Here is a 10,021-nt window from a genome sequence, read left to right as displayed (position 1 = left end):
AGGGGTCAGTGTGGGTGAAGCTGGCATGTGATGAAGGGGTTCTGCACAGAACATAATTGGGAAAATTATCTTAATAGAAAACATCAACTAGATCAGGAATTTTTGTAACTTCTTAACTGGAAATACTCTCAGGATGAGCAAATCAGCAGCTCCTACATGCAACATAATCTTACTTATCAACCAGAAAAAGAAACAATAATAATAAATAATAATAACAAAGTACTTAATATATAAATTATGAGTAAAAGGGCAAAAAACAAATATCCTGAAAATGATCATCAGTTCCTCCTTCCCTTCTTAAAATAAAATTGCTCCAAAGGTGGCATTAGAAGTAGGTTTGATGTTACCAAGAGTTTCTGATATCATTCTCCCCATGGAGCGACCTGAAATAAATAGTAATGGGAATAAAAGTGTGTGGATCTCTGATGAGGGGTTTACAGCTCAGTTCCTCAGCAGGGGCCCCGCACCAGTACTCTGTGGGGGAAACAGAGTCCCGCTCCAAAGAGGAGACGCTCCCCGGGCTGCTCAGCTCAGGCGCTGCGCAGTGAGGGTGGTGCTCCTCCATGCGCAATGTCTCCGTCAGAGCCCAGATGTAGTTACGGGCGAAGCGCAGCGTTTCTATCTTGGTGAGCTTCGCGTCTTCTGGCAGCGCCGGCAGGATGTTCCTCAGCGCGTCCAGAGCGGAGTTCAGGTTGTGCATCCGGTGTCGCTCCCGGTCGTTGGCCTTCATCCTGCGCCTGCCGCGCTGTCCGATGCGCTCACCGCCGGGTTTAGGCGCTTCTCTGTCATCCATCCTCTGTTGCCGACCCCGCATGTTTTCACTAAAGTCTCCAGATGCGCCTCCAGTCTGCTGGAGCTGGTTGGAGAGGGTTGGAGAAAAGCTGCAGAACGTGCGCATCTCATTCCTCAGTCTGGAAGACATCCTGCGCGCAGGAGCACACCGTTTAATTAACATCACTCCATGAAAGTAACACGCACAAAAACATTTGGGCAGTCCTGGAGGTAATTAAACATTAAAATAATTATAGATTTGTTTTGCCTAATCTAATAAAATTCAAATAAACAACCGACCTGTGTGGATCTGTTTGCTCTGACTCCTGCAGGCAGGTGAAGATTGAATGAAGAGACAGAGCGCCGTCCTCTCCTGTCGCTGAAGGCGTCAGACTCTGTATATGTGCAGCTGACAGTGAGGGATGGATGCGCATCTTTGTCATTTTATAGAGCCTTTATCTTATCTTTTTTCACGGTGGACGCCTGAATCAACAGCGCCCGTTAAATGGCCAATCAGCGTCCAAGCAGAGAGTCCCCCCTGCACTCTTCCTCCATACCCCCCATTCTTTACTGCTTTATAATATGCATTCAGGAGGATGTATGTTATCCTAGAAGCATAAGTGATTACAGGTTGGAAAAGGTCCGATTTCTGTCTTATTTTGAAGGGAAATTACCAATTTTGAACACTTTGAGACCTGGTTTAAAAATAAAGGCTGTTTTGCACAATTTTATTAATAGTTTAGTTTAGTTTTAGGTGATCAATTACTAGATTTTAGTGATAGCAGATTTGCTGCATCTGATGTGAAACATCAGAGGGTTCATGCATGTTTCCGATGCCAGAAGCATCAAAATTCAAACTCCAGGAATTCTTTTGAGGGATCTGAATTAGATATTTGAGCATTTCATTCCAATTATTCTGATTGTTTCCATGTCAGCAGTATTCAAAATGAAATAAACAGATTATTTGAACAATCAATCATTTTCCACATTGATATAAATTCGGTTCTTATCTTTTTTTTTAAGACTTCTGAAGAAATTATCATGTTTGCTAACTACAAATGTATCCATAGACTTATTTTAGTGTTGTTTATTTTTGATTAGCTTTAAATAGATATTAATATGTATTAAAATTGTTCAATTTGAACCCTATTTATCGTTTTATTACTATGCATTGGTTTACACTAGTTTTTTTTTATTTATTAAGAAGACTTGTTTTCTTTTTTTATTATTAATTTTGCTTGCAGGTTTGCCACTGTTGCACATGTCCAGATGCAGCAGAACAATATGTGTTATGATCAACTCTGATGTGCATACTGAAATGTTTAGTAATGTTCACATTAATGCATCTAATTAAATAGAAATTAAGCGAAAATAAACAGCTCTTGTAGCCTACCACCTTGTGCGCATCCAAAGTGTTGGCGCACTCTCTGCATTCTGAAAGACTGCTCATTAAGTCCTCCTGAGAACTTGGCAAACATTTATTAAAACAGTCTTCCCCGGGAACTAATAGGTGGATGAAAAAATAAATCTGAAAAAAGATCAAAATAAGGATTTATGTCCAACCAAATTGTGCCTGGATGACATTTTGCGCAAACCTGCAACGTTTTAAGTTGGTCAAAGGTTATTCCCCTCAACGAAATCCTGACTTTGTTGCACGTTCAGTTGGATTAAGTTGCGTTTTACTGGGGTGTGAGAATCGAACCTATACCTGTGGAAATGAATTTGATGTCTTTAATACACTTGGGAGAAAGAAAGAAAAACCTTCGCTTTCTGCGTTAGAGCGCAAAGTTTCCCTATCTGGAGTAGGACAATTACGCATCGAGCTGCACAGTAAACTGGATTTGGTTTGCCCAAACCTGCAGCGTGGATTGAAAGTACAAAGACTCTTTTTGTGTAAAAACAACACAACGAGCTGAGTTTTTGTGTTACTGTGGATTTTCACCTGTGCGTCATGACATCTCCAAAAACGTGTCCATTTTGGCCACAACCTGATGGCGCATTGCTCTTTATGGCCTGATTTGATTTTTTTAGGAGGTTAAATATTAGTGGAATGGACAACAATGTTCGCACACGCTGAAGCTTTGATTAGATAGACGAGGAGTGTGCCAGATCCCAAACATGCTTTAGTGACAAAGGTTTACAAAGACCTCCACTTAACTTTCTGTCTAAATATGTGTTTTGGGGGCATTTCTGATAACCATATGCTTTCAATAAACTGGACAAATACACTCGTGAGATAGGAGATGGCTGCTGGCTGTTATAAAAGGGCTGGAAAAACTCTAAAGTAAACTGAATACTGCCACTTTACAAATATTCTTTGGTGCCAAATCCATGTTCGGATATCTAGGACAGGTGTACGTTTGGACCTGTCTGTCTGCACTTGATTTTTTTCTTTTTTTTATCGGTGCGCAGCCTTATCCCGCTTGTTATGCAAAGTGTGGGCAAACACGAGAGGCCAGTTGCTGCGGAAATGACAGATATCAGAGCAGACTTGGAGAGAAAGCGAATTAACAATATTTAACAATAAAGTGAACAAGCTGTGGAGCAGGTGATATACCTGCCCGATGCTCCTGATTAAGACTTCCTTTTCCAGTTTATAAGGTTTTCTTTTGCTTACTTATTAAAGCAAATCTATTTATTATTACTTTAGCATACAGAGAAACCAGGTGGGGCTTTATTTTCGTCTTGAGCTTTTTGTTTGAAGGACGTTTTGAGGGGGACAATCAAAGTCCAACAACTCGCTGACCAGATTGTTGTCAACCTGAACCAGCAGCGGAGCCTTTCAATGCGCCCCCCTCCTCTTGTTCGGTCTGCTAAAGAGCTGCTAGGAGGGGGAGAAAGAAGAAAAAGGAAACTTCTTCAAGTGAGGAAAAACATCTTAAAAAACATTTAATTGCAACCCGGATGCCATATGTACACCTCTTGTGAGACCCCCAACAATGTGACTGGCTTTTAGAAACCATAGAGTGCGCTTTTGGAGACATGTGCGTCTTTGGAGAGGTGCGCGCGTCGTGACCAGCATGACCCCCAACACACTTTACACAAGAACTAATTCACTTTTAATGTGCTTTGGGGTCTCCTTTCACAGGCAACGCATTGTACGTCTCACTCCAGCTTTTGAAGGCAGTGTACACCAATTACAGTGGAATTGCTGTTTCTCGAAGACGGCTTGTCTTTTTGTTTGGCGGATTGGACATTTAAGGCACAAATGGCGCAAGTCGCTTCTTTTCAACCCTAAACTACCGAAGAATTATAATTTGATCGCCCATTTATAACTTGAAAGCATGCATTAGTTAGTGTTCACTGTTGAATAAGCAGAAAACGCAGGTTTGTGCAGATGAATAAATATTATATAAGTTATGAACAAATTATTTTTAATGCCTTAACCTTTTACTTAGTAAGGATGGGATTGTTTATATTTCTAAACCTATTTTTATTTTAAATTATCAGGCTTTTGGAAAGTATATTTTGTCTCATTAGGGCCAAAAACATGAGAGATTTTGAAAGAAAATCCCAAAGCATCACAGAATAATAATTTCCTTATTGTCCAGCCATGGGGCACTTCATGTGTCAAAGGTGGAAAGTGAACCCCAAAATATAAAATAATATAATAATATAAATCTGTGCAATAAGGACAAATTTATAACATGAGGAAAAAAGTTACAGTTATTACTGTCATTGATGCAAAGTAGAAGAAAATATGGGAAGTGTGGCTTTCAACATTTTACCAATCTAAAAAGTTTGTCATGCATTTTCTAGTCCGCCACTATGGAAGAAGATTAGGGCCACTGACAAAAAAAGTTAACTGATTTTTAAATATTATTTCAGTTTAATATGGGAAAACAGTCAGAATTCCGGCTTTAATCTCAGAATTCTGACTGTTTTCTCTGAATTCTGAGAAAAAAAGTCAAAATTCTAAGTAAAGTCAGAATTCTGACTTTTTTCTTTTAAAATTTTAAACATTTTTATTTTGTTCAGTGGCCCTAATCCTCTTCCGTATCTTCCCTCTACCCAGATTTCTCCAAATTAAATTTGGTGCAACAAACTCCTTGTAGAAGCGATGTAATTAGAAAGTTACACATTTGTTTTATAAATAAAGCTGTTTGTGTGAATATCTATTAGAGAAGATTCATGAGAATCATGAAAACTAAGAAACTTTGTAAACAGGTAAATCTTATGGAGCAGTTTAATGCAGGGTTAGGTTATATGAGAATATCTCAGCATCTCCCAAAGTTTTGTTCAATCCATCGTCTGAACACAGAAGGAGGATGCACCAACTACTAACCTACTAAGACTCGGATGTCTGACTCAAACAGACTGCTGGGGCAAGTGGAGCCTTAACTACATAAACAGGTAATAACTCCTAGAGTTGTGTTGATCCACAGCTCATATGGGAGAATCTGTCAACAGGAGAACTTTAAGTTTTGCGTGGCGACAGTAGAAAAGTCAAAGAGGATTGACCTACTCCAGAAACTGAACTTGTTGGCCTATCTGCTTGTAAATACACCATCCCTACTGTGAGACACTGTGGTGGCAGCATCATGCTGTGGGAAGTGAAGCTCCATGACAACAGCCTATTCCTGGATGTGTCCTCACAATATGCAGGCAGCAGAGGCGTAGCCAGAAAATATTAACAAGGGTGGCCAGGTAATAACCAATGTAGATTCAGTGGTGACCGAAAGGGGATAGGCATCAGAACCTCAGGGTCAATCTACAATGTTCCAACGGGAAAATTAGCGATAAAAACATCCATATTTTCTAAACAAAGACAAATTATACTTTCCTACAGCCTTTGCTAACAAATAGACGCATACATTTAAACATCAATGCAGTCTAAATTAAAGTTGTAGTAGACAAAATTCTTTAAAATTTTGAGTTTTGGGGTGAAGTACTAATATCTACATAAATTGATTATTTAAAACGTTTTTTATTAAAGGAATAGTACACCCAAAACATGATTAGCCTTCATTTTCTACTCACCCCCATGCTGAACAACACTCTGGAGTACTTTTTTGATATCTCAAATGCATCTGGAGATCTGGGAGGCTTCTTGCTGTCTGCTGACATTCAAATAATGGAGGTCTATGGTGCCCGAGGCAGAAAGGTCCATAAAAGTCCACAAAAAACGTGTCAATATTCCTCCATACTGCTCGTCCAACGTATTCCAAGTGTCCTGAGTGAGCATAAACAGTAGTGTATAGGATTTCCTAAAAGCGCGTTCATGAGTCTACGGAAACCGCGGCAGACCAAACCAGACGAAAGTGCGCACCCTAACCCTAACCCACCCCCATGCTGAACCTTGTTCAGCATGGGGGTGAGTAGAAAATGAAGGCTAATCATGTTTTGGGTGTACTATTCCTTTAAAATAGTTATTTATCTATGATTTCACTAAAGACTTCTAGATGAATGCAGAGGAACATAATTTTCTCTTTACCCCATAAAACACAAAATCTTGTTCTGAAAAGAGCAGGAATTCTGTACTTATCATCTTTAATGTTAGTATATTGATGTGCATCATTAACCACAGTGATTTTGTTGTCAAGTAATTATGAATATGTGAAAAAATAATAATTAATATATGAAAAAATAAAAAATTAAAATGTTTTGAATATTCCAGTTGATTATTAGAGGTAAAAAATGGTAGGGGTGGCCAATGAATGGCTAAGGGTCACCCATGGCCCCCCATCTAGCTCCGCCTCTGGCAGTCAGTAAGAAGCTCTGTTTTATGTTCAACAGTAAAATGGAAAATTGCCTCAACTATAATAAATAAAAGGTAGAAATAGATCAAATACGACTGTGGTGTATATAATTGCTGAGGAAGACATGTAAAGGGAGGACATGCAAAAAAGCACCATCAATACAATATTGACATTTTTATATGAAGTGCTTTGTTAAAAAGGCTGTTTTAGAAATAAATGTATAACTGAATAGTAATAATTGTTATTTTTAAAAGATAATACAAATATTATTTGAAGGTTCCTCTTCAGGATGTTTCTCAAAGAGTTTTTCATGTCTGTGTTTTTTATTTTTCTCAAGGTGTTCTCTGCAGGGTTTTCTGCAGAGACTGATCTCTCCATAGAGGTTCTGGCTTGTTTAAATTAGTATGAATTTAATTGGGCTGCCATTTCCGAAATGCCAGTCTACCATAAACGGTGGAATGCTGGATAGTTTGTATAAAATATTTGAGTTTCTGGATGTTTTCTGCAAAGAACATTGAAGCTACTGCTGAGTTTTTATCCTTACCCAGCTTTGTGATTTAACACAGCTCTGTCATTCACCTTTCGAAATGAAATACTGTTTGATTTTTGTTTTAAAATACAAAATTTTTTAATTAAAATATAAATTGGTCTTAATTAAAATATAAATTGGTCTTTTTTCTGTGTCAAAATGGATGAGAAAACCTTTCTTTATGTTCTATTTCGATTAACAAAAAAAAAAAAAAAAAAGTGAAATAACTTTAAAACAGAAGCAAAAAAAGTTCTGTCTGTTCATTTTTTGAGGCTGAATGTTGTCATTTCATAAGAGCAACTAATCTCGGAGGGGGTCTTTGTAGCTGTGGCCCAGATCTAAATATTATAAGACTGACTTTGGATTTTTGACATGGCAAAACAAGGCCTGCATTCACAGATATCTCAGCACAAATATAGTGGTTGGGGAAGAAAGAGAATGTTCCGCAATAAAAGAAGAGAGGGGATTTTCCAATGAAAGCTGATGAAATGGTTTGTACTTGTCACACTTTATCAAGAAAGAGGAACCTGAAGCTATTTTCACAATAATTTATCTTTTACCCACTGACACACAGATTCACATAATATAAAAATAATGAATAATAATAATAATAAAAAAAAACTCCAACTGTTCTCTGAAATTCAAAAATGCTTTTTCGACAAATAGTCACTTATTTTTTGCCATGTTTATAAAAGGAAAGTCAAATTACCATGGAATATACCATTACAGGTATAATTTCAAAAGCTTAAAATATTGAAATAATTTCACTTTGTTGCTTTTTATTTTTTAGCAACTGTGGGGTAAAAATAAAAAATATAATTTGAAGTGCTGTTAATGGATTAAATAATCTGTTGTTTACAGCTCAGATCTACAAGTCATGTGGATCTAACAGACAACCGGATTTTGTATAGTTGGACCAATCAGCAGCGTTTTGAGATCTGCGCGTGCGCAGAGCGGAAGCTGCTTCCTGAATCAGGGTTAGCTTACTGCGCTTCGCAGTAGCTCATAGATGTAAGCTGAAAGTCAGGCTTTCTCAGCTCATTTATCTGACAACAAAGAGAAGAATAAAAACCACAGTTCAACCCGGAACCATGGATTACTGGGTATGTTTCTCTCGACTTTGTTTTCTTTTGGCGACGGACTTGTTGTTTATGTAGTAAAGTTAGCTAATAAGTTATGGATGTACAAAGGACAAATATGCACTTTATTAAAAGGACAAATGTTGAATTTTACCGCCGCTATTGTTTATCCTGCGACAAATGACAACATATAAGAAATAATAACCCAGATAATTGATTTTATATTTTTTAAAAACTTGTTTTTGAGTCGCCTGTGTGTTTTTCCTTTGATGTAGACTCCTGTATGAGGGGTTAAAGAGCATTGCTGTTGTTGATGTCAGCCAAGGCAGGTTAAAACTGGAGATCCCTTCCACTATGAACCTGCCGGAAGTCAAAACAATGTGTTATTGTTGTTATCCTTTCAGATTGGAGCATGATGTCTCCTATATGAGCACATTGAACTGTAACTGATAACCCCTCTGACTGCTGTCACTGCAGATCTTTCTGTCTCAACTCCCCTTAGATAAATCAAAACAGAAGAAAGTGGCTCCACTTTAAACATTTCAGCTTTTTTAGTAAAAAATAAAATGTTATTACACAACATTTAGTTAAATTGAGCTTATTTGTGTTGACTTATTGTGAAATCAGTGTGTCACTGCCTTGATGTGTCTCCTTCCTAAAGCAACCACCTCATATTTCCATGAGAGCACAGCCTCCTGGGAGACAACAAAAGGTCTGATTTCAGAATAGTCAGATGTTGCAGAGGGAGGAGGGGGCAAAGGAATGGGCGTCTACTGCTCAACAATACTGGGTGCATAATCCTTTGTGTAAACTAGGTTTAAGTTTTCCTGGGGCAAGGAGTGAGCTGGAGAATTATTAGTGAACATAAATGTGAAGTAAAGGGTAAAAACATTACAGCTCAGCTTTATTACAGTGGCCTTTGCTTCTAACCATTGTAGCTGTCAGGAACAGGGATACAGGTATGCTCTGTTATGTGACTTTCTTGCTGTTCCACTGGTTCTTGCCAAACCTGAATGAGGAGATACTGGTGAACAGGCAGGTATGACAGCTGTGTTCTGGTCTCCCACCCCTCTGGCTCACCGGCACCCCCTTCACTTTATTTGCCTTTAACCCTTTATAGCAGGGGTCTTTAACCTTTTCCAGGCCAAGGACCCCAAACTGATGGCAAGATGGAGCGGGGACCTTCTAATTAAATATATGTATGAAATAGTGTTAAATCAAACTGGTCCTATAGTCACTCTATTACATATGAAGTAATGTAACGAAAGTAATTTCTCCCTGGGTTTATTAAAGTAAATCTGATTCTTTTATTTTTTTATTAACAGTGTCCTGTCTGGCGACGAGGCAATAAGACTAATTGTCTTGATACCAAAAAGAGCCCAACAGATTTTACTTTCACTACTTTCACTAGTGGAGCAGTACGGCTACCGCCATAGTTTTCTGCTTGTTTCATGCATATAAATTGCTTTATTATAATTATGCAGGGAGTTTTACAGATTATATGAACACTGCAATGTAAGTAGAACAGAAGAGGAAAAAAGGAGGAAAGAGGAGATAAAAGGGAGATAATGATAAAATGTCTTCAGTCTGCTTCATCACCTGCAAAGAGATATAAAAAGAACAGCACAACCAACGGATTGGTATGAGACGTACAATAAAGTAACACCTAAATACTATCGCTGAAGTAGTATTATTTAATGTGACATGTACTCTGTGTTACCTGAAGATAAGAATATGGGATTTCTGTATGGAAGTGAATCTTTGAGTAACTGGAAAGTATTTCTGATTCTGTTTCCTGGTTGATGGGACAGGTGTTGTGAATGAAACGGTGTCCAGCTTGAAAGAGCTCCTGTGTGTCGCTGAATGTTTGCATTGATGACTGAAAGACGTCTTCTGCCTCCATTTATCTGTTTACTACAGTGTGTTTAATTCATGTTAATGTG

At 38.1% G+C, this 10,021-nt stretch overlaps 2 protein-coding genes across 2 annotated transcripts in view; one reads left to right on the top strand and one right to left on the bottom strand.

The window, feature by feature from the left end:
• Positions 1 to 283: 283 nt before the first annotated feature.
• On the bottom strand, positions 284 to 1,205 carry LOC107088224 (neurogenic differentiation factor 1-like). Its single transcript, XM_015380250.1, has 2 exons — positions 1,072 to 1,205; positions 284 to 923 (listed from the first exon to the last, which is right to left on the bottom strand). The coding sequence occupies exons 1-2, from the start codon at positions 1,203 to 1,205 to the stop codon at positions 344 to 346; spliced, it is 714 nt and encodes a 237-aa protein (XP_015235736.1). The 3' UTR covers positions 284 to 343.
• A 6,770-nt stretch (positions 1,206 to 7,975) lies between these two features.
• Positions 7,976 to 10,021, top strand: part of sgpl1 (sphingosine-1-phosphate lyase 1) — a 17,870-nt gene continuing 15,824 nt past the window's right edge. The window contains exon 1 of the mRNA XM_015381146.1: positions 7,976 to 8,102. Within this exon, the coding sequence (XP_015236632.1) occupies positions 8,091 to 8,102 (12 nt within the window). The 5' untranslated portion in view covers positions 7,976 to 8,090. The remainder of the gene's footprint in view (positions 8,103 to 10,021) is intronic.

This window comes from Cyprinodon variegatus, unplaced genomic scaffold (genome assembly GCF_000732505.1).
Source record: "Cyprinodon variegatus isolate N-32 unplaced genomic scaffold, C_variegatus-1.0 Scaffold11, whole genome shotgun sequence".
NCBI classification, from domain to species: Eukaryota; Metazoa; Chordata; class Actinopteri; order Cyprinodontiformes; family Cyprinodontidae; genus Cyprinodon; species Cyprinodon variegatus.
The sequence above is the reverse complement of the archived record's forward strand: the minus strand, read 5'-3'. Positions and strand labels throughout refer to the sequence as shown.

Excerpts from the sequence above, each read along its gene's own strand:
- LOC107088224 (XM_015380250.1), bottom strand. The coding sequence starts at position 1,205 with ATGCGCATCCATCCCTCACTGTCAGCTGCACATATACAGAGTCTGACG. Across the intron at positions 924-1,071 it reads GAGCAAACAGATCCACACAG|GATGTCTTCCAGACTGAGGA; the intron begins GTCGGTTGTTTA and ends TCCTGCGCGCAG.